This window comes from Grammomys surdaster, unplaced genomic scaffold (assembly GCF_004785775.1).
Source record: "Grammomys surdaster isolate TR1022 unplaced genomic scaffold, NIH_TR_1.0 1019, whole genome shotgun sequence".
Lineage (NCBI taxonomy): Eukaryota > Metazoa > Chordata > Mammalia > Rodentia > Muridae > Grammomys > Grammomys surdaster.
In genome coordinates this window covers 51,288-78,679 of record NW_021605438.1, presented here as the reverse complement: position 1 = coordinate 78,679, position 27,392 = coordinate 51,288, and the positions used below count along the sequence as shown (strand labels likewise).

The window sequence follows — 27,392 nt, the reverse complement described above, 5'->3', positions numbered from 1 at the left end:
ATAACTCAGTTCAACTTCCAGAACTACCAATGACAATGACAAAAAAATTAAGTCAAACAAAAGAGATTTTCCTCAAAATGTTATTCAAAATCACCTTCCTTGACAGCCTCTTTTGATACATGCTGATAGGTAGATATGCTGATAGTGCAAAGATTCTGTTTCATAAGTGGCACCCCCTCCCTACCCCATTCTTCTTTCTCCTAGCTCTCCTAATTACTGTTCTCTGAAGTTTTAGTGAAGCCATAGAACAATTGATTAATGTGGTAAGAGGCATTTCAGAGGGATTTCTTGCTTCATAGATTGCCCTGTTTTGTTTTAAATAAGACAATTGAGCTTTGAAGAGGTTCAGGAATGTAATCTTAGCACTCACAAAGCCCAGACAGGAAGATTCCAAGTTCAATTAATGGACTCCTGGTGAGTTCCAAGACAGTTTGGCCTGGGGCAACATCGTGTCACTCTAACGAAAGGAAGGAAGAAAGAAGGAAGAAAACAAGGAATGAATGAAGGAAGGAAAAGAGGGATGGAGGGAGGGAGGGAGGAAAGAAGGAAGGAAGAAGCAAAGGAAAGAAGAAAAAAGAAAGGATGGGAGGAAGGAAAAAGGGAACAAGGAAGAGAAGGAAAGAGGGAGGAAAAGAAGGAAAGAAGAAAAGAAGGAAGGAAGGTAGGAACCAAAATAGAAGGAAAGAAGAAAGGAAAGAAGGAAGGAAGAAAGGAAGGAAAGGATGAAGGAACGAAGAAAGAAAGGAAAAAAGGCAGACAACACAGGGAAAGGAAGGGAGGGAGGAAGGCAACAAGGAAGGCAGGTCAGTCTTTGAACGTGCTTTTAATTTAAGCCTTATTATTTTTGTATGTTCAACAGGAGAAGTCTCTAGAGTTTCTTTTGAGGACTATTAGTATAATTTAGTCATTATATGTATTTGTAAGCATTAAGATTAAATCCTGGTGCTTTAAAAATCCTCCAAACAAGAAATTTGTTTTCCCTGAGGTTTCCTCTCAGGGAATATAGACTACAAGGACTTCTGCATGTGTAAGGTGTCAGTGCATGTGTGCAGTTGCTAAGAGTTGTCCTGTGTTAGAGAGACTGACGTGGAGAGGAAGAGATGATGAGTGTCATGATGAGGGAACATGTTCTGGAACATGTGTTACTATGTGCAAAAAAAGCAGCCAGTACTCTGCTGATTTCAGGAGAGTGAAAATCCTTGGGAATAGGGAATAAAAGGATTTATTTGCAGAATTTAACCTAGGACATCATGCATAATAACTAAATTCCCTACCACTGAGATAGGTCCTTAGCCCATCAATCAATCAATCAACCAATCAATCAATCACAATTACTACTGAGACAGATCTAGCTCAGGTTAACCTTGAACTCACTTCTGATCCTCTTGTCTGAGCCTTCTGAGTAGTTGAGATTTGCAGATCTATACTACTAGGTCTGACTTGGGATTTAAAAATATTAGTCCAATGCCTCCTGTGAGGAGGATTTGGTTACAGGAGAATTGGAGGATTGGAGGCTTGTCTAGAAACTACAAAGACACTGCCTTGTGGGGTAGGATAAATGCCCTCCCTGGCAGCATTTTGTTTGTTCAGCCTGTTTATAGGCTCTGCTGATCAGCAAGTAACCTTAGCAGCAAATCAGGCATGGGCCAAAGAAAATAATATCACAACCACATGCAGAGACTGAGTCTTGAACAAAACTGCAAATCTGAATCAATTTTCATGGGACAAGTTTTTTATGTTCCAGATTAAATGTCATGGGTCTCTGGCCACCTTTAATCTGCTCAGCCATGGTAACTAACTAATACTAAACTAAAACTGATACCTGACATCTATGAATAATAGTGCTGGAGTAGATCTATGTAGACAGCTCTGGAAGATTCATCTCTGCTCTCAGGTGACACAGTGTCCTGGGTCTGACTTTCTGCTTTCCTTTGTTCTCACCTTTTAAAGCTTGATTAGCATACCATAGCATACAGTGATTACAAACATACACTTTGGTGATTTCTGTGATCTATGTAGTTCTGCAGTCATTACTGCAACATAAATTTTATTTGTTGTTTTATTGAGACAACATTTTGGCATGTAGTCCAGGTTGGCCTCAAATTCAACTTCATAATCCTCTTGTATCATTCTCTTGAGTTCTGGGATTCAGTTATGTGTCATGGAACGTAGTACCACATCAAGATTTAGAACATTTCATCACACCCAAAGTTCCCTAGCAACTGTCTGTAGTCAATCCCTGCTTCTATTCCCGAATACAGTTATCTTCCATATCATTTCTTGCTTCTTTATGACCTTGATTTTGGGTCTGTAAGTTTGTGGCTACTTTAAGACACACAGGTTATGTTGAAACAGCTTTATTATTATTTTTTGGATTCATAAATATCTGTTACTGACAAAAGTGGAAAAATCCTTAAGACTAAATCTTACTAAAGCAATCTCTGTTTACAGTACATATAGGGTGTGCTTCGACTGGGAAGGAGAATGATGAATTTGTACAGAAGCAGTAATGGGGGCATGTGAGTGATGGAGAAACTGCAGAGGTACGGATAGAAAGGTACTTTTTATAATACTACCATATAATAAACATAGAATCCATAAATCCAGCTAATGAGTAAAAATGTTCCTTAACCCCCCTTAGGAAATTGTGTCCCCAAACTAAAAATGTTACAATAAGAATTACCTTTTATTAGAGAATTTCAATTATTCTTTACTACAAAATATCTAGTTGAGTTTACAGGATAGAGATGTATTTGTCACTATGAAGCAAATGAATGAGTCCTCCTTTGGAGTGGCATTGGAGGGTTGGCAGCAGTGTTGAGCAGGGTCTTCTTCTCCCCTACATGAGGGAGATTGTTAAGCAAACACACAGCATCATTTTTTTCTGAATGATGGAAGCTTAATGTGTTTGCGATTTACAAGATGGGTTTGATGACAGAGACTTGGAATTTCCATTGGTGCTTTGCAAGCCTTCATGGGGAGGGTGATAATAACATGAAGAGTGGCCACAAAAATACTGGGATGGGGTGAGGACCCACCTCCCAGCAGCCCAGGTAGTCATGTCTTGTCTTCGTCAGCCAAGATGGAGCTTTAGCATCCAGATGTGGTCTCTGGGATGCATGATGTGGCATGGGATACTATGGCATCCCTTGCCACACAGAACCTTTCCCAAGCATGCTTCTTTGAGACATGAAACAAATTTCCCATTTGTCCTTAAATACAAATTCCATGCCCAAATGTCATGGTCAGACTTGTGGGCCATCTTTCAGCCTGTTCCCTCTTTGAAAGTAGAGTTACCTCCCTCCAGCTATAAGGGCAACATCAAAAATGAAAACTCCAAACTCAGAATTTCACAGCGACAGACACTCAGGTATTTTATGTATGTTTATACGAGAGGCTTTTGAGACATATGATTGGTGATCTGTTGAGCAGTCAGGTTTTAACTTTCAGCTACAATGCCAAGCCCATTGGTTTCATCCAAAATCTGGTGCAGAGTCTGGTGATGTTACCACAGGGCAGGCACAGTATGATGGGTACAGCTCAGTTGAAATGGGGATGAATGTAGAGAAGGGAGTGTGGAGACTGAAAACCCTAGAGCATAACAGCTGGATGAAATTTTGGGGGCTCATCTAGCCAAAGCCCCTCATTTTATAAGTGAGGAAACTGAGGCACTGGGATGTGACTTGCCCATAGTCACATGGCAAGATGGAAACCAAATGCCAGAACTAGAAGCTATGTTTCTAGATCCTCAGTCCTGTTTTTTTCCCTTTTTCTCTTTAATATGACATCTCTTTGTGACAACAAAGAGAGGGACCAGAAGGACTTGATTTCATGTTTAACCTACCACTAAAATGCACTGCTTATAAAAGTAACACTTGAACCCTAAAAATACTCCGTTAAAGCACAGCAAACCTCGTGAAACTATTTGGAAGTTCCCCAGATTCAGAGAGGATGGCAGAGGAATGTGTGGCCAATGTGCCTGCTCAAGGCGCCTTCTAGGGTTCAAGTGATAGGCAGCCCTTTCAAACTATGACCTTGGGTTTAGTCCACAGACATCTGTGGAAGGAATGAAGGATGAAGCAGGTGGCAGTCAAGAACTCTCCAAAGGCAATGGGTTGTGTTTGGTGGCACAGATGTTGGGATGACTACTCCTCATAGTTGAAGACTTACAAGGAAGTTCCTCATGTCTTTGGGATGAAGGGAAAGCTGTGATGTCTACAAAGGGAAGAGTGTTAGAGTAGAAGCAAGAGCTACAAGCATCAAAGGGGATGAATCTTTGGCCAGAGCAGAAGACTCTGGGCTAATAGCAGTCTTAGTCAAGAGCTTCTTGAGTCTGGTAGCCACAGGAACCAAAACTGATCTTTTGGCCATGGCACCTCTAATCAGGAAGCTCTCTTCTTCCCCTTTTAGAGATCATAGGGACGTGGGGAGCCCAATGACCTCACACCTTGGGACATCATTTCCCATGTGAGGAAGTATAAAAAACCAACGAAGCAGACGAAGGACTTGAACGCAGAATGCCAGAGTCTTCACAGTTTTCATCAAGAGCTCTAATTCTTAAAACTAGAGATTTCAGCAGGCCCAGGTAAAGGAAATCAGTACTGGAGGAAGCTGGATGACTGAAGAGAGAAGTGAGAGGAAGGCAAGAGGAAACTGGCATAGGAGGTTAAGCCAGGAAAAGAATGTAAAGAAGGGGAGCGATTTCAGTGGTGGAAGGACTGGACCTTCTCAAGGGAAACACATTGAGACACTGGGGAATTCTGATGGTTAAAGTCCACTTAGGAGGTTAAGGAATTATTGGTAAGCTTTTGTGACTCATGAATTTATGGAGACAAGAGTTCACTGGAGGAAATAAGAAAGGAATGTTGACATATGGGGGTGGTAAGAGGTCTTCAGGAAAGAACACTTGGGGTAAGTGAGACCTATACATACCCAAGTCCAGGGCAGTGAAAACATGCAGAGGGATATCTTGGGTTTCCTTGGGATATGAGTGTTTATCATAAGGGGGCTATGCCCATCCTATGTGAAAGAGGGCACCAGCCTGCATGGGTTAGAAGCAGTGACCAGGGTTCCAGCCCCAGACACTCTCAAGTGACTTCATATAGCAACAGACTAGCTAGTTCTGAAGTGATGGATGAGATGATGGGATTTAGTGGTTTTCCCTTATCACTGAGGGATAAGCTCCAACAATCTCATTGGGTGCCTGAAACACCCAACACATAGTACCACACTTTCTATATAGGTGTTGTGTTTTTTCTTCATATACAGACACATACAATAAAGTTTAATTTGTAAATTAGGCACAGAAAGAGAATGACAATAATAAAGTAGGGCATGTTATAAGAATATACTGTAATAAAAGATACGTAATTGTGGACTCTCTCAAAAGAGTTAAGACAAATATAAATATTTCTGGATCATGGTTGTCTACAGGTAATTGAAATGGAGTCATGCAAAGCTGAAGATGGGGGTTGGTTACTGTATTACCCAGTTAAGACACAATTTTCTGGAGTTTGGAGGGGCGACTGGATTAGCGTAGTTTGTAGAGTTATATCTCTGTTATTATTCTTTTCCTTCCAAGGATGAAGCAGAAGAAAAGCCTTCAGAAGAAGCAAACACTCCATTAGAATTTTTTGATGTAACTGATGCCAGGTACTTTATACTGGATGGGGGTAAGGCAGGGATGAGAAATAGTTTGGAAAACAACTTATCAAACAACCCCTGAGACAGACAGACAGACAGACAGACAGACAGACAGACAGACAGGAAGCTAGACAGATAGACACCTTGTCAGAGCCAAGGCTGGGAGAAGATCCTAGGATAAAGTCTTGTTCCCCAAAGACTGCAAAACTTGTTGTCTGGAAGATTCTCCATGGGATGTACGAACACACAGGAGGGGATTCTCACCCACCACAGTCTTGTCCTTTCCCCTTCCCACCAGCACAAGGCCTTCAAAGGGACCAGCTAGGGGTTAAAGAGAGTTACAGGGTGCTGGGTTGGGGACTAGCTGTGAGACATGCCTTTGCTTCTGGAAGTGAGCCATTCTCTATTTGGATTGAGTTCCTCTCTTCCTGTGAGCCTTACCTTCTGCAACAAATGCTCATAGACCCATGGGGACCAGCCCTTAAGATGGTTTATGTGTTTGCAGGGAACAAAGCAGAATGGTCTGAAGCCTCCTGGCCCCATAGTGCCAGGCACACACCCTCAGTGGGGAGGCTAAGGACTACCCCAGCTTCCATCCTTCTGGGTTCTGTTCACAGAGGGTGGATTCTGGGAAGGGGCTCAGGATAGCCTACAGCTCTTGAAAGAAAAAAGGGGAGGCAGTCCTCTGACTTCTCTGTGACTCTCTAGACTTGGCTGGATTAAAAATGATAGACACAAGCTTCTCACCACCTCACATTTTAAGGGCTATCCATGCAAAACTGGGGGTGGGGTATAAAAATCTGATGTAAGGGCATTGCTGCTGGAGTCTGGTAAGCAATGGTTTTATCTCTTATGTCACTTCACAAGACATTCTGGGGCTGATTCTCCCCAGTCCCAGAGAGGTGCTCTGGCCCTCAGAAGGGTGTGTGTCTGTGTGTCTGTGTGTCTGTGTGTCTGTGTGTGTGTGTGTGTGTCTGTGTGTCTGTGTCTGTGTGTGTCTGTGTCTGTGTGTGTCTGTGTGTGGTCTCATTGTCTTCCTCCTTCTGATGTTGAGGAAGCAGGATTGCTCTCACTGATAGTTTCCCAGTAGCTGGTTACATCTTGTCCACCTTCAGATTGGAGGCAAAGATGGGGCTGAGATGGGCTGGCAATGGGGCCTTTCACAGAGCAGAAGGTGCCTCTGTCATGTGGCCAAGTACTCCTGCAAGGAAGAAAGCTTGAAATAGTCCCCATAGCAACATCCTCAGACACCATCACTTATTCGCATCTGCCAATGGCTCTTGGTTCCTTGGATCCACTGGTCTGAGGAAAGCAATGAAGCCGCAGGCAGCAAGGTGGGGAGATAGGTCTGGGAGAAAACAGAGGCAGAGAGAAAGGGTTCTAGACAGAAAAGGGGTGATGTGGGCAAAGATGATGGAAAGGACTGGGCAGGGTCCAGCATGAACCGCCTCAGAGAGCTCCTGCTTTTATGAGAGCTAAGCTTCTTCTGTCTGTGTCTGGAAACTTCTGCCTGAGGCTCATGGATAGGGAACAGGCAGAGCCCTAGAAAATGGGAATGGTGAGCTCCTGAGACCCTGGGCATCACAGTGGTCCTCCTCACCCTAGCTCTCTGCCCACCGCAGGTGCCTCCTGGGAGCAGAGCTCAGGTGAAGAAGGCAGGCCTGAGAGGAGGTCCTAGTTCAGACTCGAGGCCTGGAGGAAGTAGGGAGACAATCAAGTGGTTGCTGAGGCACCTCTAAAGTCCTGGCAACCCATCGCTACTCTTCTCTGAAGGGCAAGGGCTAATGCCGCCTCTTAGGGGCAAGAGCTTAAGCCCCGGAGAGCTTTGAGGAGAAACAGTGAAGGCTGAAAGAGCACAGTCCCCACAGCACAAAGGCAGGGGTAACCAAGCAGCTGAAGGAAGGGAACCCTCCCTGTTGTTGGGCTGCAGGGCTCAGCGAGGGAAGGGCCACTCGGTAGAGACCAGAGTTCCAGCAGGCGGAAGAGAATCATATTGTGCTTATGGACACAGCAGCTCTCTGGCTGAGAGCGAGCAGGCAGTTTTTAGGCACTAGGAAATATCTGCGATGCAGTTGTAGATAAAGGAAGAAGACCGAGTAGCCTATTCGGTCAGCCCACTGACTGCACCCTCTAGCCAGCTGGCTGTTCAAACTCAGGCAGCTGCAGATTACCTTCAGGAGAGGGTCCACTGGCTGCCACAACCTGCAGCTGAGTCCCCAGGAAGGGGTGGGGCAGGGACTGAAGGAGTGGTGTAGGTGTTCAGAGAAAGACTTGGATCTCACCACACTTCTCATCTGCAGGGGGAATATACTGGGAGAGAAAGAGCTTTAAAGAGCCTGCGTCTATGCTTGTTGGACCAGGCATTTGGTGCCATCTCCCTGGGAGTATGGCTTTCTGGACAAAGGCAGCCCACCTCCAGCTTCAAGGGGGGGAGAGGGACCAGGGAAGGGAGGAGAGCAAGGCGGGATGCTGTTCTCCTCGCTCCTGCCCTACTCTGCTCTGTCCTGCCCTGACTCTGCCAAACAACCCTGGCCACACTGTCGGTCACACGGTCACTTCGGTCTTGCTGGCTGTGTAGCAGGTGTGATGGCCCGGGATATAGTGCAGCTGCTCCACCGTGTTGTGTCTGCGAGAGGCAAAGGCGTGGCGCTTGGCTGCCGTCTGGCTCTGGCCCAGGGTGGCATAGGAGTTATTGGAGGCACTGGGATGGGAGTGCATCTTGGTCATGCGGTAGCGGTCCAGCACTGGGGTGGACACAAAGACGTCCGTGTGAGAGATGGCCCGCGACAGCGACTGCTCTGGGAAGGCTGTCCTCTCTGGGGACAGCAACGGGTCCTGGGAGTGCAGGCGCTCTGTGGAGAGCAGCTGTTCATCAGATAAGATGCGGTCATAGGGCATGCCAAATTCATCTGGCAATCCCCGATGTGGAGACAAGACCCTGTCCTGGGACATGGCCCTGATGGGCCTGCGTGGCCGTTCTCGAGGAAGCGGCTTCTGTTGAGACATCTGGATGACATTGAGGGGGAGGGTACCACGGGCTGCAAGGTCTGGCAGGTGCCTCCTTCTCATGTAATACTCATCAGCTTCCTTGTCCGCTGCAAGGAGAGAGAGAGAAAGCAGTGAGGTGATGGGGCAGGCACGGCCCAGGGAGTAAGGTGTTCATGTGTGATGGGTGTGTATACAAACATGCTTGTGTGTGTACGTGTGCGCATGTGCGAGCGAACACCACCTACCTGAAAATATACAAGGGTAATGAAATCAAACTTCTTTAGTTAGTAGAGTAGGTGTGTGTGTGTATGTGGGTGTGTGTGTGGGGGTGCAGACAGTTGACCTTAACTCCCTTCTCTACTGTGCACATAAACCAACCCTTGAGGGCTTGTGAAAGACAGATTCTGATTCAGGGGCAGTAACTGCCTTTGTCCCAGGCTCATACATCCAGTGGGTCCCCAGGGATCACCTTGCAGGCCGGTTAAATGACTTCTCCACCCAGCTCATAGTGGAGCTGATGGCAAGCTCAGGGTATTCATTCCTTTGGCTTGCCTGCTGTGTCTGCTGCATGTGGTTCTGAAGTAGATTGGCTCCTGGTCTTGCTAAAAACAACCCAGGTAGAGCTGACAGTTTTCCCATGATGGATAAAGCACTTCTTTATGGAAACTGGGCACAGAACCAGGTTCTGTTAGAATTAGGTAGGATGCTCATCTAGGAGGCGTGTGTGACTAGTTTCACTGGTAACCTAGGAACCTAGTAACACCTTCTCTGGAGTAACAACCAATGTACAGGGAACCAACACATGGGTATCCAGCCCCCACACAGCCATATCATCAGCCTACATGTATTCCTTGTGCCCACCAGACAGCAGGCTGTAGCAATACTGTGTGTGCATCTTGCTCATATGCTTTGGGCTCCTGTACTAGTAGGTTCTCCCAGAATCACCTTATGGATCCTTGTCTTTTGCCAGGGCACACAAAAGGCTGCACTGTCTCAAATTTCAGAGAGGAGGCCTCCTACAAACAGCTTTTGGAACTCTTAGGTTCCTGTGGGAATGCTGCTTCCTCTTCAGTGGTCTCAGGGTTAGGGGTAGGGTCTATCTTGCCTACCAAGTCCCCTTTTTTCATTTCTGGGCACCTCTCTGATGGTTAGAGTTGGTTATTTGTTGCCATAAAACTCAACATTTGTCTGTATGTGGCTGTGATGGACATAGGCTGTACTGCTAGCAGAGTGGCTCACCCTGGAATTTCAGGTGCATGCTTAGCTGTGGAGTACCGACTGGAGTTGTGCAGCCATCAAAAGAGACCTGTGGAGCTGGGGGTACAGCTCAGGAGTCAGATGCTTGTCTAGCATACACAGGGCTCTTTGTAACATCACCAACACACACACACATGCATACACACATTAACACACACATACACACACACAGAGAGAGAGAGAGAGAGAGAGAGAGAGAGAGAGAGAGAGGGAGGGAGATACACACAGGTAAGGGTGTTGACTCATTCATAGGGAAAATGAGAAGAGCAGGTTACACAGAGAGAGATCAGGTCAGTAAAGATAAATATCCCTAAATGTACTTTCTGACATTTATTGGGTTAAATCCACCATTGCCACACCCATTTCAGACTCCAATAGCGGAGGTGAGTCCCTGGATAGAGGAGACTTAAGTGATAATGAAAGTATGTGCACGAGCAGTGTGGAGATTTAGATCCTTGGGATAGTCTTGGCTTGGATAGAATGGTTCTTTGGGACCTTGCCACCTCTATTACAGGATGGCACACCAGAAGGCCTGTAGTTGGAAGAGAACCCCTGGCGAGCTGATACATGAACGGCAAGTGCAGCTTATAGAGATAGATAAAGCGGCCTTAGGGCCCTACAGCATCATTCTAAACTCGGAAAAGGGTGGGCTTAGGACCAACAGAACAAAAGGAAGGCTTCTGTTTATTCTCCTCCTCCTCTGTACAACTCACTTCTTTGCTCTTGTGAGTCTATACTTAGTCCCTTGGATATTCAATAAGAGAGGGACGTGGAAGAGAATAACCTGGAGACCCTTGAGACAGAACAACCCTCCAGCCAGCCTTGACTTACTCAGCCTCTTCAGAGATGAGTACTTGCTTGGATTGGTCTTCACTGCAGATTCATATGATGGAGGCAAGTGGGCTAAGTTCTGGTAAGAGCGTGAGAAGGAGAGGTCATAGGGTTCCGTGGCTGATGTCAGAATGTTATTCATCCGTGGCTTCTCTGAAAAGCAAGAGCATGGCATTAGGGAACATAAAGGCAGTATGGCAGTATGCATCTTTCTGCTCCATCTCTGACTAGAGTCCTCATCCTGCTTTCCGATGCTAGGATTCAGTAGGGAGGGCTGTGACTCAGTTTCCCCCTCCTTCGATCCCTGGGGAAGGCATTGTCTTAGCTGCCTCTAGCTATATTGATCAGTTCTTGAAGACTCAATTGGGACATTCAGAAACAGTTTCTTCCTCCAGATACATCACTTGTCTGTCTGATAAAACTGAACCAGGTGCAATGAAGGAGCATTGTCCTAGCTAGCTTTTTGGCCACTTGACACAAGCTAGAGTCATATGGGAAGAGGAACTGCAGCTGAGAAGATGCTCCCGTTAGATTGCCCATAGGTGAATCTGTGAGATCATTTTATTGATTAATGATTGATGTGGGAGGGTCTGTCTCACTGGGAGCAGTGCCCCCCTTTGAACCTTCATCCTACATGGTTAGGAAAGCAGGATGAGCAAGCCAGTAAGCAGCACTCCTCTATGGCTTCTTTTCAATTCTTGCTCCAGGTTCTTCCTCTATTTCCTGTCCTGACTTCCTTCAATGAGGGGCTGTGATAGGGAAGTGTAAGCTAAGTAAACACTTCCTCCCAAGTTTTTTAGTTTGTGGGGGTTTTGGTGTTTTATCACAGCAATAGAAACCCTAACTAAGACAAGCATCATAATATTATCAATGTCAAAATAGAAAAAAGAAATAAAAGAAGGAACAAAGGAAGGAAAAAGAAAAAAAGCAAATCTTTAAAAATGGATCTCTGTGTTTGAGACCCAGCCTGGTCTACAGAGTGAGTTCCAGGACAGCCAGGACTACACTGAGAAACCCTGTCTCAAAACCAAACCAAACAAAAAATCCAACAACAAAGAAATAAAGCCACCCATGTCTACATGAATGTACTGTCTCATCCTAATAGCTGTAGGCTGATCTGGTATTAGGCTAGTCCAACTTTAGAGCAGCTGTAATGATCACAGAGAGGCTGGATACAGGACCCTTCTCCATTGCAGCTGCAAGTCACACTCAATCCATGGTGCTATGCACCTCTCAGGCAGCTCCCTTAGGCCTCGCTGTGCTCCATGGTTGGCAAGCTTCTGTGAGCTACACAGCTTACTTACTTGAAGCCCTTTCTCAGATGTTGCCTTAGGAATGTCTAAGGTCTCAGAAGGAGAAACTTGAGCAAAACCTGCCTATCAGATCTTCTTTTTTTCTCCCACTTTCCCTGAGATAGACCCTAAGATTCCAAAGTCAGCAGACATGCAGCAGAGTATGGTTCATTGCTAGGCCCAGGGGAAGTCAAGAAAGGAATAGAGATGACTAATGGTTACCAGAGTGGATAAATGAGGATAGTATACTGAGGGTGAGTGGGCTCTGGATGAAAGATTAAGAATAAACACAAGACAGGAGTAAAGGATGGGTAAGGGAGCACTGAGCATCGGGATCTGAAGGTGATGGAGGTTCAGGGGAAGAACACAAAATGCCTCCATGCTTGATTGACATGAGGAGGAGGAACCATAAAAAAGAAGTCAACAGTTGGTTTCCAGGGAGATAGGAATACCATTCCCAGAAATGAGTAGGGAAACAGCAGTCTGGCTGTACCATCTATCCATCCTCTTTGTTTGGAACTCCTCAAAGCCATAGGTCCTCTGAGAAGAGGCAGGCCCCAAGTTAGGATCAATCTATAGATGGATTGTGATTTCCTACACCTCTTGGCAGAGAGTATTGCATTACAGAATGCAAGAATCCTGTTGTCCCTGGGAGAGATAGTCACCTTCCTAGGCTATATCCAAGGATTGCCCCAGGCATGGGAACTCCTGGCTTCTCTCTCCTTCCCTGCCTGCATTGTCACCCCCAGAACTGGGGATGGAGCCAGGGGATTTCAGCCAATAAGCTGGTGTTTGTGCCAGCTTCGTACATATGTGAGGGGGTGAGGGATGCTCTGTATCCCAAGAGATCAGAACATGCTGTACAGAAAGAGCCTCCCTGGCATGGACCAGGACAGATGCCAGGAAGTGGAGTGGGCATGAAGCTGAGAGTGCTGCTCCCTAGACGTGCTTAATAGCCACTAATCCATTACTTCTTGTTTCTTCACTTCTCACCATTCTGGAGAAGAACAGGGTTCCTCCTGAGTCTTGGCATCTTACTGCCACTGAGGTCATTGCTCAGTTCTCCCTCTTCCAAATGCAGTAGGTTTATATACTGTCATCTACCACTTATTCTGAAATTACAACTGAGCCAAGAACATTTTGCCTTTTATCCTGACTGTGGTTGCCTAAGCCCCCCTTGGTCAATCTTGTTTTTGATTGAGATGCCATGCTTTATTTTTCCTTCCCTGATCACGTTCTTTTTTAACTAAAGGCTTGTGACTGTGATGTTGTTACATTTTGTCAATCCTTAATGATATTTGGTCTTCTACCTGCCATCCCCGTTCACTCAGTGATCTCTACTGATTTGGCATGACTTAATTTTGGTCATCCCAAATGCTTCAGAACTCTTTGCATCAAGTAGACATGTTTTCTAATTTTCCTGTTTGCCTCCAATAGCATGGCTCAAACTAAGGATCTAGTTAATGCTTTTGTGTTGATCAATTAGATGCAGGTCTTTCCTGCTTCCTAGTAGTTCTAATTATTCTCTGGTGTTGGGGGGAAAGAGTACCATCCAAGAAAAGAATGCAGGCAAGCTCTACTTCAAATATTCTGCAAGCTGCTCAAGAACTGACACTGGGGCCCCATTTATCCCCATTTCCTCATACCAGCTGGAAGAAAGAAGACAGGAAGAGGTGGAGAAGGGAACAGCCCTTCTGTTTGTACTCTATGTCTGTGTTGGCTCTTCCTGAGGAGGCTCATCTCAGGAGCTGTTCATTCCAGAATGTTATTGAACAAGTGGAAGCTTTCCTTTCTGCCTTTTCTGGCTCTTCTTCCCACTCACTAATCCCCATAGCATCTCTCAGACTCTCTACCTCTGCCTTCTATTCCCCCCCCCCCCAGAATTCTTGCACAGAGAGTCCCCACTTTGAAGCCTTCTGTTACTTCCTTCAAAGATTAATGAAAACATCTTCACCTCCAACCTCAAAGTACCTATGGAACATTTCTTTCTTGCATCTTCTACAGTCATAGCCTATTCTATAAATTCAGACTCAAATTCGCTATCACCAATTCCTGCTCGCTGGCTATTTTTCTTCTCCGTTAGATGGTATCCATTGCCAAACCTCAGCTCTCCATGTCATTGGTTCTCATTGAGATACAAATTTTGAGTGACAAAACCACCTCAATTCTTACCTTAAGATGTTCCTGATCTCAATCTTCCTTATTGTCCGACAATCAGCGTTACAACTGGCATCAACATCTTAGAACTGATCTGTTTTTCTTATACCCTACAACCAGAAGCTTCTAATTATGCTCCTACCCTCATATAACAGGTGTCCTCTAGCCTGTAGCACTGAAAAAGCATGTCACAATACCCTATTCCTGTTCCTAATTTAGATGTGCTCTAGCCTCAGTGCTAAGATGCTATATAATATTGCTTGAGAATGGTTATCCCTCTGTTAGGTGCTGTATGAGGGATAAACACAGGACCTTGTGCATGCTAGGCAAATATGCTACCACTGATCTAGCTTTCCCAGTTTCTCAGTTTGCCCTTGAACTGATTCTCTAGCTCAAACATGCTTTGAAACGGACAATCCTCCTGCCTCCTGTTCCTTATTAGCTACGATTGTAAGCCTACATCATCAGACCTGGCTTTGGATTGATCTTTGTTTTGAGTGTATCTCTCAAGAAACTCCTATTGATCATTATTATTTAATTACTGAAACTTTTATAGTGAAGAGACAAGCATGACTGAGAGATCACAGTTTCCAGGGCTGTCATATATTCTATTAAGTTTTGAGAGAGATTCTAAATTTTTTTTTAATCTGGAGATCCAAATGATAAGTTCTGGTCTTCTGGGAGGACATTAGAACCTGACAGGTAAAGGTGGTCGTATCACTCATTGTCCTTTTGCTAACAGCCCTCTGCTGGGCAACCATCAGCCTTTTCTCTGCCAAGAGGGTAAAGCTCAAATCAATCTTGAGTTTTGTCAAATATTAATTAGTTTGGGGAGGATCAAGATGGTTCAACTAGGTCTTGTTTCGCTTGTCAGTGATATCTAAAGGCTTTAAGCAAAATAGAACATTAATCTCCTTGCTATTGATGTATATAATCTGTGGCTACAAGAAGCGGTGGAGATTACAAATATTGAATGAGTTGAGGAAGGGTCTCCCTTCTCTTTTATGGCAGAAACATCATTCTTATGTCAAAGACACAATATTCAGGGAACAGTGTTCTCAAAGGAAGAGTGAAGCTGTGTGGCCTGGGGGAGGCAGACACATGGCTCCAACTTCTCCCATCCTTGGAAAGGAGCCACTTGGCATGCAGATGGGATGCAGAGTGTTATCAATCAGCTCTCACCATGTGTAGGGGTCTGGGTAGCACTGCTTAAAATCGGATGGTTATACTGACGATCACCTGAAAGTCACAGAAAAGACAGTTTTTAAAAAGTCAGGCATTCTGTTGGCTCTCTAACATGACAGCACTTCTCTTTACTCATCTCTACAGTTTTTATCTGACTCAAAGGAAGCCTTTCTCAGAAAAGTTTGCAATAATATACTAGGCTCAAACAAACAAACAACAAACTTCCTGCTGTTGCTGTCTCTTTCCAACTATATCAACCTATTTTGGTCACTGTGGTGACCATGCCCCACGACCCCCATCCTTGGATCTGGCTGACTAGCCATAGAGGCTGCTAGGATAAATATGGAAGAAAGAACCTACTACAAAGGAGAAGTGGATTATTCTTTTTTATATATCCAGGTCTGACAACACCTGAGATCCAGATCAGGCACTGTTCACTCTCTGAGATCAGAAGTCCTGGATTCTTGGCTAACTGACTCAGCCCAATAGTTCGAAAACATTCTCTCTATTCATAACACAGAAGCCCACTTAGATTGAATGAACGATAAAATCAATAGAGCCAGCCTGCCAATGCTCCGAGTTCATGCCATTCCAAAGATTTCTAAAGTGGTTTAAATGAAGATTTGGCTTGCCTCTAAAGTATATTCCAACACTGTGTTATTACTTTAACACAACATTATATTCTTGCTTTTCATTGGTACATGTATCTGATTTTAGCCAAAACAAGGGGAAAAAAGACATGAGATCTTTGCTCTTTGTTCCTTGGATTATAAGTCATAGCTCTTCTATTTTTGCAGGGCTGGGATATTATCTCCATCCCTGTGCTTCTTATTGAAAATGACTCCCCAGCCCATGGTCTCACACTCTAGTCCCTCTTTCTCCTAAGTATTAGGGCTTTGTTGGACCCAGATGTCATTGGCTTCATGAACAGTTGGGCTCTGGTTCATAACTTCACTTCTTGCCTAAAAGGCTCACTTCCAAATCACATGCAGCCTGAATATTAGATCTTAAACCACATATGGACCCCTTTCATCCCCTTGAAATCCTTGACCTTTACAAAATGACGTTTCCATTTTATTCTCCAATGGTCAAGCTCTGGCCCATGACACTGATGCCCCATGAGGCTAGAATCCCAAACATTAGTCATTTTGGCAATTCTCTGCTTTCATCCCCCATAGCCAATGAAACATAAAGTCTTCTTCCATAATAACCTCCTGAATTCAGTCACAAGTCTTTTTTTTTTAATTAAGATTTCACCATTTCTACAAAAAAATATCCTCTTTCTTCCAAACACAGAATTCTAGAGTGGGTGAGTGATGGCTTGTTTCCTTTGTTAAAACTGGATCCTTCATCTAGGCCAGCAGAACATCCAGTCAAGGAGGGCAGCTGACTCCATGATGGAATCAATTCTGCCTCAGACCTGGTTTTAAGCAATAAGAGAAAATTCCACTTCATACAGTAGAGAAAAGGGGGATAAAAAGAGAGGAGAGAGATGACTATGAGAAGGGGGAAGGAGAGTTGAGTCAGGGAGGAGAGAAAGGGAAGAGAGAATCTGTATTGGGGAGAGGTTCTGTGTTTAAAACAAAATGGTTTGTTTTCCCATTTTAAAACAATGTAGCAAGATTTAAAACGATAGAGTCCACAGGTTGAATGGATGGAATGGCAGTTACTGGTAACATTTTGAATCTTCCATTTCAGAGCCCAGTGATAGCAGGAAAGAGTGCTAGACACCTGCCATCTAGGGAATCAATTCTTGTAACCAGTTACACTCCATGACCCGTGTTAAACTAGTGTTTTGTTTTGTTTCATTTTAAATTCTTTCTGTGATTTTACTTATTGCACTTAGTTGGGTGTACAACATACTATTGAAAGACACATGTACACTGTGAGTTGGTCAAACCAGGGTAATTAACATGATCATGTCATTATTTTATATTTGAAAGCTTTAAGCTTATTTCTTCTTTCCAGTCATGGAATACAGACTAGGCATTGCAAACAGCTTTTGCTACCCCCAAATCCATGATGTGAAGCCCTAGAATTTAACCAACTTCTCTCTTGTCTCATTCCTCCACATACTTTCCAGCTTCTAGAAATCACTATTCAACCCTGAGATCAAATATTTTGGCATCCACACGCAAGGAGATTATGCTATAATCTGTCTTTCTCTGCTGACATATTTCACTTAACATAATGTCCTCTAGTTTCATTTGTTCTCACAAGCAATATTTTTCTTGACTAATCCTTAAAATGATCTTGACTAGGGAGTGGAGTTTAATGAATATATACTATTAGTTTGTCATATCTGGACAGCATATGAAAGTTCCCAGGTATCTGTACTGTAATCTCTACTGCATCTTTAAAAGATGAAGTCATAACCAGGTAAGTGTATGATATGTGTGGTGTTTTGCTCCTTGTTTGAGATTCACTGAAAGCATTTTTTTTTCTAACATTCGGCATTATTTTATTTGCTGGCATTAAGGAATAGTATTTCAAATGAAGTACAGACATGGAAATTACAACTCCCCTATAATAATCACTGTGACATTTTGTTCTATTCCCTCTTAATTTCCTTGCTTCATAAAGGACTATGCATACTCTCTGTCTCTGTCTCTCTCTCTCACACACACACTTAAACAACATCATAACGGATAATTGTGTGTGTGTGTGTGTGTGTGTGTGAATTTTCATGCAGATTAACCTGCTTAAAAAGAACCAAAACATGATGGTGATTTCATCTTCACATTTGTGCAAAATGAAAACTGTAGACAACTACACATTGTGATATTTCTACATCAGCAAAAGCAAGGAAGCAGGCCAATATTCATATTTACATGTTTGTGTATTTATGTGATTTTTATGTATATAATAGTATATACACATGAATGCAGATATTAAAGTGTACAACCTCTGTTCACTGTACATACTATTTTAATTTTTATGTTTAATGAATAACATCATGGATATATTTTTACATTTTTAAATAATCATTGAAACATTCTTTTAATGATTTCACCAAGGTTCTGCCTATAGGATGGATAGTCTATCTTTTATTTCTATATGTCACATAAGCATAGTCTATTTGTTTAAGCACAGTGTAACCTAAGTATATTTGAGAATTCCTCCAGTTTGGGTATTTGGATTGCTTAAGACTTTAATAACATTACCTCAGATAACCTTGAGCACAGTCTTTGGCTGAGTGTTATTTCCTTAGGCTAATAACTACATTTCTGGGTCAACACATTGTCAATTTCCTTCCAATGTGCCAAAGAAGATGGTAGATTTTCTAATGCTGAAACATTCATCTCCTCCCAGGACATTTCTTATTTGAGTCTTGTATTTTATTTTTATTACAACTCTGGATTTCATTTACTCATATTTAACTTATATATGTATACAGATATGCTCATAAAGAATTTGGATTTTCTGTGCTAACACTGTTAAGGTTTTGTATTAAAATCATGATTTTGCAAAGCAAAGTGGTGCAATCTTTATCTATTGCTGTTTCACTATCTATGCTTCTGAATTACTCACTGAGATTTGACATATTGGTTACTTGGACTGTCTGGAGGAGTGCAATAGTATCCTGTGTGTCTCAGAGTGTATATCACTATGTGTGTCTTTTGTGTCTCTGTGGATACAGAGTCCTTCTTTATCAAGTGCTGGAGGTTTCGCTTTTGTTATTTCATTGACAACTTCATAAGGTCCATACCACTGTCATCACCAATTTAGAAATCAGGCAATTGAGGTTGGAAAAGGTTGTTTGAGGGTCTATAGCCAGGAGCTGAGTCTGGTGCTGGCATGAACCCATAAATCCTGACTGGTGTGTGTGCTGCCTTCTCATACTTGGGAATATAGTCTTCACAGACTCACACATTCATTCATCCATTCATTCTAGTTTTCTTACTCTAAGTTAAATTTGCAGTTTAAATTTTTCTTTAAAATATCAATACTGAGATAGCTCAGAAGTTAAGAACACTTGCTACTCTTGCAGAAGACAAATGCAGCATTCCCGGAACCTACATGGTAGCTCAAAACTGCCTGACTGGTTCTAGGGGATTCAGTGTCATCTTTTGGCCCATGGAGGCACCACACACACACACACACACACACACACACACACACACACACACAATTCACATAGATAACACACAGACAAAACATTCATACTCACAACATAAAAATAATAAAGTATCTATTGGACATTTTAAAGTCCATTATCTTAAAACTATAGAAGTCTCAAAAAGCTTCTGTTGATGAAGACACACCCCTTTTCTCACATGGGGGGTTTACCATGATATTTTTGGTTTAGCAATTTATTCATATTATCACTCATGTAGAAAGACCCATCTCACTGACAGCATATTTTTTCAACCTTCAAAATTATCATTTTATGCTTTGGGATTTGCTTATTCCTGCTTCTTCACTGTCTTTGGTTTGGTTTATTATCATTTTCTAATTTCTGGGCTTGACTCTTCAGCCCATTTATCTTCTGTCTCTTCAGTTAATAATCTCAGGTCTTCAGCACTGGACTTATCTCTGGCACTAACTCATAAGTGTTAGCACGCAGTGTTCTTCCTGTTGCTGGGACCTAAATGATCTGTAATTGCAGCCTTGGTTTCTCATTGACCTAAGCATTATTTAGTAGAGTGCTGTTAAATTTCAAAGTGTTTGGGGTTGCTGGTTTGAACTTTTGCCATTAATTTTGTTTTATTGTAATGTGGTCAGAGAACAGAGCCTGTCCAAATTGTACTTTTTGGATATTACTGGGATTTCCTTTGTGGGCTACTATAAAATCGGTTCTCATGAATGCTTTATAGGCAGTTAGAGACATTGTGTATTTTTATTTCATACAGTACAAACTTGACATCTATCTATTAAGTCAGACACATGAAACATATTATTCAGTCCCCCTACATCCTAATTCATTCTTCACCTACTTAATCTGTCAAAGACTGAGGGAGGTGTGGTAAGGTCTCCCACTATTCCTGCATCCCTGTCATTTCCTCTCTGGATACTTAACAGAATTGACTATCTACATTGCAGAGCTACACTGTGAAGTATGAAAGGCTTAGTATGGTATGTCTGTGTTATGATGCATCTCCTTTACCTCCATTTGATAGCACTCTCTGTACTGTTCAGTGGCTCCTTTGCCCTGTAAACTCATTTGATTTGATATTTATATTGCCAGTCCTACTTCTTTTTTGTTTACATTAGCATGACAAACTTTTCCTAATCTGTTATATATAACTTTCTGTATCATGTTGTTTTAAGCTTGTCTCTTGAGCATATGAATATGCGTACACACATTTGCACACACACACACACACACACATACACCTTGCTGCCACAGGGCTTGCCCTGGTATGATCCCTCTTTGATCAAGCGTCCTGTCTTCAACTGCTATACTTTTGAAAACATGATTCTGTACGTAATCTCTGCCACCCAAACTCCAGGGACCTTAGCTGCTTTGGCCAGGCATGTGTTCTCAATTGTTTTGGTTTTGCTTTTTGTTGACTGTTTTCAATGCCAGGAATTGAACCTTGAGTCCCCTGTTTAGTATCCTAGTGCTCTACCATTGAATTACATCCCAAGGTTTTTTTGGCACAAGGAAGAATAGGCCTTCCCAGTGGACCCTGGCTGCCACCATAGCTTTAAGAAGAGAAGACAGCCAGTAATGGTGTAGCTAGTCTTCTCTATTGAGTGGAACAAGCAGAAGCCAGTGAGGCTCTTTAGACTACAGTAGCACAGAGGCCAATATTCATATTCTACCTAACACTGATTGTACTTCTGTGCTGACTGAGGAGAGAAAAATGAGTCCAAGACACAACTGACTATAGCTACTAAGTGCTCAGTGATCCCACCCAAACTTCAGCTGCTTTCAAATTACTGTTTATTTTTTCCCACTTGTGTGTTTTATTGAAAGATCTTCAGGGATACAAGACCAATAGATTCTTATACATAAGCTATATGAGAGAGTATTGACTCTCATAACCATAGTATCTGAGAGGTCCCAAGGTAAGCTGTCTGCAGGCGGGAGGCCCTTGAATACTAGAAATAAGACTTCATTCCAAGATGACTGACCCAGAACCATAATAGCCATTGGAATAGTTCAAGGTCAAGGGTCTGAGAACCTGGGGTCATAAGGGTCATGAGGGAGTTGCTGCTTTCTTTATGGAGTCCAGAAGACAGAGATCCAGAAGATGTAATGTCCAAGACAGCAGAGAAACAAGAACACCTTGGAGGAGAGAGAAGCTTGTCTTCTATGTCTGTTCTCTCCAGCCTTTTGGACAGGGACCACCAACAGGAAATCTGTTCCATTTAGTTCACCCACTCCCACGTGTTAGTCCCCTCTAAAAACATCACCCCACACATGCTAATCAGTGTTTTACCAGTTCTCCAGGTATGTCCCAATCCAGCCACATTTGAAACTAGACTTACCCTTCACAGTTAATGTCTGGAACAATAGAGTGGCTGTTGCAATTTTGTGCACCGTTTTTTACTGCATTATGGAAAAAGTTTTGATAGTCTTCTCATTGAATCATGGACAACTGTACTTATGTTCTAGAAAATTTCCATCATCCTCCAGCTCCCTAGTAGCCCAGAGGCTTTGGTGCTCCGTGGAAGAGATACCCGATGGAGATGGAGCAGCTGTGGCTGTGTGCGTCTCCCTGGAGCAACTTCGAGATATTTTCAAAACCTTTGATATTAGCAAAATCACTGAGCATGTGCGCAGGTAGGCTATGACCTATGTTTACATTTCAGAATGTCCACCCATTTGAATAGTTGGAATATTGAAGAGTCCACCATTTGGGAAGATATGTTACAGGATGGCAAATAGGTTTCAGTGCCTTTACTCTGACAACAAGAACATTACTGGTTCACTAAATTTGATACATTTTCCATGGCCTTTACCTGCCATGCCCTAAGTGCAAGGCCAATGACTGACTCCCTAAACCTGTTACAAGAGGAGACACTGGTGACCCTATGATGAAGACCCACTCTATGCTCATGTTAAACAGTCGCTGAGTGGCACCTTGAGGACCATGTATTCCAGCAGGCCTCTAGCAAGTTATGTAGGTTTCTTAAAAGGGTTCCATAGGCCACTGATCATAGGGTCATGTCTTCAGGATTCTGTGTCCTCATTGTCCCTCACACCCCTTTCCTCACTCAGTGCTGCTTTGTTTCCATTAATCTTCTGAGCTTTGATTTTATCTGAGTTCATTGGAAGAAACATTTCAACTGCCAAGAAGTTGGTTTAAAGCTATTGACTTCTTAGGTAAGAAAAGAGGTCCAGAGACATGCAGTGACAGTAGGTGGGGCATGCAGTGACAGTAGGTGGGGCATGCAGTGACAGTAGGTAGGGCATGCAGTGACTGTAGGTAGGGCTTGCAGTGACTGTAGATGAAGCATGCAGTGACTATAGATAAGACATGTATAGATGTTGGGGCAACTTCAGAGTATGGGCTATATTCAAGGATGTGAGCACGAAGTCAAGAAGATTGGCTCAATACTCTGGAACCTGTGAGGAGCTTTATCAACCCTGGAGTGCAGGGTGTGGGAGGAGTTTGTTTAGTGCCCTCTGACCTTAGAGGGACAACACCGTGTGCCCATAAATGTACAGGAAAGTAATGTGGGGTTTAAGTATTGCAATTTCACTCTCTGCTACTCTTCCATACTTTTCAGAGAGTGTCTATTCATTATGCTCACCCAAAAGCCATGGTAAAAGACTGCCCATCCGGTGATCCAGACAGGTCAGCATCTGGAGACAGTGGGTATACAGGGCGTCCATTGATCAAGAATAGAGAATCAATCAGAAAACCTTTCCATCCTATGCCTGACATTTTCACATAGACAAATGTTACTTTAGTGTATCCCAGAGCTTCTGGTGAGGTATGTCAGTCTGAGGTATGTGGGAAGTAGCCTCTTGTACAGACTATAGAAGAGCAGAATTCTTGGTGTATGTAGCACAGGCAAGATGATAGATCCCAGATTTTGCCAGGAGCTCTTCTTGGGAATGTGTAGACAGTCTGTTAACTTTGCCATTCTGTTCCTCCCCAGACATACCAACTGATCTCATCTGTGCTCCTTCACTCACCCGTTTTCCCTCCTTTCCTTGCCTTAGTCAGTTTCTGAGTCTTGGCACAGTGCCCAGTTGGGACCACCAGTCTTCCTGATGGATGGAACAGGATGGCATAACAATTAATTAGTGGCCAGGCCTCATTGATTGATACATTGACGGGGCCATAAAGTGGAAACACAACCTTTACTTGAGCTCCAAGGCTCCATGAAAGAAGCAGGGAGTAGAGCAAGGAAACTTCTTCTGCCTACCAACAGCAGATGGGCCCCTGGCAGAGGGAATATGCCACTAGAAACAATTTCCATACTCACCTCGGCAGCCAGTGCTGATGGAGCTAACCATAAATGTTTCATCACTGATACTGCTTTATGTACCTTAGTAAGGGAAGTGACCAGTTTTCTCTGTGAAACACACTATGTACATATATGTGTCCAAGCATTTATTTGCTTGTTTATTTACTTGTATGTTTGGAGTAGGAAATGGTAGAAGAGGAGAGAGGTTGAAGCTGCGAGCATGGTGGGTCATGTATGCAATTCCAATACTTGAAAGAGGAAGGGTGCTTTGGTGTGGGGGGGGCAGGTCAGATACTCTTAATAGTAATTCAGTCATAGGTAAACAAGTGGAATTCCTCCTCTGTGAGTTACAGAAATCTGGGGGAAGGGTATAGATTCTATGCCAATTATAAATCATGGCTTTATCAACTTGAGATCCAAGAATACAGGGCAAATATAGCATGCATTGAATTTGGGTCCTAACACCACACTCTAGAATTGCCATGACAAGTTTCTGATCTCCTCTCTTTTCCAGGTCCAGCCTCTTTAGGGCCAACTTGTGTAGCTGTTAGAACAGCATTTCTCAGACTGCCAATCTGTCCTTGAGTCTTTGAATACAACAAACTCCCAAGAGGTTGAAGTTTAGTTGCTTAAAGCCAAAGAGGTTTAAGCTCCAGTATATCAGAGTTGTTAGGAAAAACCTGTTCTGATTCACTAAGGCAAGTAGCTAGCACCCATGGTCCCAGCTCATGTCCTCTCACCCAACATTTCAGGGGTTCACAGGGGTTGGGCCTCCCTCTGCCCTGCCTCCTCCTGTTACCTCTGAAATGCCTTCTATCTGCATGGTCCTTTTTCTTTCAACTCTTGCCATGTTTGGGAACAAAGCATCACTTTCTCTTCATACAGCCATGCTCAGATCCTCCAGGGCAGTGGTGCTTGTCACTCTTCTGGAAGGGGAGACTGAGTCACCACTGTACACAGAGTCGGATGCTTGGTTATTCTAATCATCTTACTTGTTCACTTTTTCAAAAGTGATCAAGTACTTCTCCATCCAAGTCTCATCTCTCCAACAATTAGTACATTGAACACTTACACAGATGAGATGAATTACATCTGTAGTACTGTATTTTAGCCCTCATAGGCTCTTTAAGGTCCTTGTGTAGATTTTTGAATGATGTAATGAGTAAACAAATTAACTGTTAAGGCAGAAAAACAGTGATTCTCCCACTTGTTACCTGCTCTCTCTCTCCCTGAAGCGACAAAGTGGGAACTTGTCTGGACCAGTTTTTATAGGTTATAATGTGTAGAGAGCTGCGATGCACCGCGCCTTAAAGATGGCGCCTACCGTCAGCCCGATGCTCTCTGAAACAAACAACTCCTTATTTGGCTAAGGCTGATTCAACAGGTATGCTTCCGCATATGTGTACCTATCCACGTGTGCCACGTGGCTTCCTTGGGTAGGCTGCCCATAGAGTATTTAGCTGGTGGGCAGCGACTCCCCGGAGCAGAAGAAGATTGTTCAAGGTTCCTGAATAAACTGCTTGGAGAAGAGCTCGTGTGCCGTGTCATCCTTGCTGGACAAGGGTGGGCGCTACAATAATGCTTTATGTATATCAGGTTATGACTGTGTATGGAGGAGTCAGGCAACACTCTCTTCCCACTTTAAGTATAAAGCAGACTTGGTAATGATTAAGGATGAGTTACTATTTTAACACAGTCCAGTGAGAGAATTTTTCATCTTAGTATTATGAGATATCATGAGAGGCAAGCTGTAAGGTTGGCATCATAATGTGGGACTCCTCCAAGGACAGGTAGGCTGCCAATGACATCATGAGCTAATTGACTCTGATGTTCTCATCCAACCTCTGTCCCTCCTTACTACATACGTTCTCATACAGAGTTTCTGGAATCTAACTCTTGAGGATCTAGCCTGAGAGCTCCTCCTGAGTAGACTTGTTTAGCTTCCCCATTCTGACTAGGATTTTCATTTTTAATTCTGCCCGGAAAATATGATATGCCATGCCTACATGGGGGAGCAATATGTTTTTTCTATCTGATTCATTTTAAAAGGCAAACTTTGGGTCTCCTTGGAAGGGTTGGCTACCACCTACAGTGGTCCATTTCCTTAGGGTGGCAGGGCTCCTCTGTATCCAGAGATGCTGTGGCCATTTGTTCAGCCCCTGGTTATTGTAATCACCACGAAAGGATCATTTAACATCCTTTGCTCAGCTCCAGGGAGCTAATCCTCCTCCTGGCCCTGAGGCAGGCCCAAGTGTGTCCACTTGAGCTGTTTAAATCTTACTCATGAAAGACAAACTTAAAAAGTCTGGGAATTTCCTGGAAGTGGGGTCAGGTGGAAGCCTCAGGAGGGATGAAGTGGTTCTAGGAGATGGTACATGGGGCTTGACCTCTGTCTCTGTGCCAAGCCAGCAATTCAATGGGCTCCCTATGGAGATGTAAGGTCTATGCCATTCTCCCAGAAGTGGGCTTGTTGTGGATTTGTTTACAGATTTCAGATTCCATTTACCCTTACCTGGGCACTCCACCCTTCACTCTCCAAATCTCTAGTCTAAGCCTCTTAATTCTTTTACTGGGTAACACAAAGTCACTCAGTATCTCAAAGTATAACTCAAAGAAAAATAACTGGGACGGACAATGTCATCTGACGTTTCAAGGATGTGCAACACTCTGGAAGCCTCAGAAACATACTGGCACAAAGCAGGCCACCTCAGGACCTGCATCTACCCTGTAATATTAGGAGTGTATGTGACACACAATGATATTTCCCTCTAGGAAGTAAAATATCTGGTATTTACAGCCATGCTTGATTTTCACACTTATTATACACACTATATTAAGGGGAGGAAGTTTTAAGTCTGGTGGTTGGCTTAAGAATCTATACACATTACTATTCTAGGATCAGTACAGTTTTGTTGTGATTTAATAAAGATTACCTATCTATCATCTATCTATCTATCTATCTATCTATCTATCTATCTATCTATCTATCTATCTATTATCTCTTTGTCTTTTTTCATTTATTTATTTATTTATTTATTTATTTATTTATTTATTTAATTTATTTATTTATTCACTTTACATCCCAAATTATATCATTTTCACTGCTGCCGCCTTCCTCCTGGTCCTCCCTTCACATAGTCCTCCACCAATCCCACTTCCCCCCTCTCCTCTGAGAAGGGAGAGCCTTCCCTGGTATACCCCCACCCTGGCAAATCAAGTCTCCATAGGACTAGCCACATCCTCTTTCACTAAGGACCAACAAGGCAGCTCAGTTAGGGGAGTGGGATCCCCAGGCAGCCAAGAGATTTAGGTACAACTCCTGCTTCAGTCCTTGGAGGACCCTCATGAAGATCAAGCTGTACATCTGCTGCATACATGTGTTGGGGTGGGGGTGGCTAGGTACAGTCCATGTATGCTCGTTGGTTGGTGGTACAGCCTCTGGGAGCCCTAAGTGTCTAGGTTAGTTGACTCTGATGGTCTTCTTATGGAATACCTAACCCCTCTGGGTCCCTTAATCCTTCCCCCAACTCTTCCATAAGACTCCCAAGCTCCGTCCAATGTTTGGCTGTGCATCTCTGCATCTGTTTCAGCCAGCTACTGGGTGGAGCCTCTCAGACACATCTATCTAACTTATTCACTATAATCTATCATATTCTCTTTTAAAATTGC

At 43.4% G+C, this 27,392-nt stretch overlaps 1 protein-coding gene across 1 annotated transcript; it reads right to left on the bottom strand.

The window, feature by feature from the left end:
* Nucleotides 1-8,187: 8,187 nt before the first annotated feature.
* Nucleotides 8,188-15,407, bottom strand: LOC114634581 (protein shisa-6; the record flags this gene model as incomplete). The annotated part of the gene is made up of 3 exons (XM_028783157.1): nucleotides 8,188-8,738; nucleotides 10,720-10,872; nucleotides 15,351-15,407. Coding segments are annotated over 3 exons (761 nt in total), but the record flags the coding sequence as incomplete, so codon positions are not given.
* Between the last annotated feature and the right edge of the window lie 11,985 nt (nucleotides 15,408-27,392).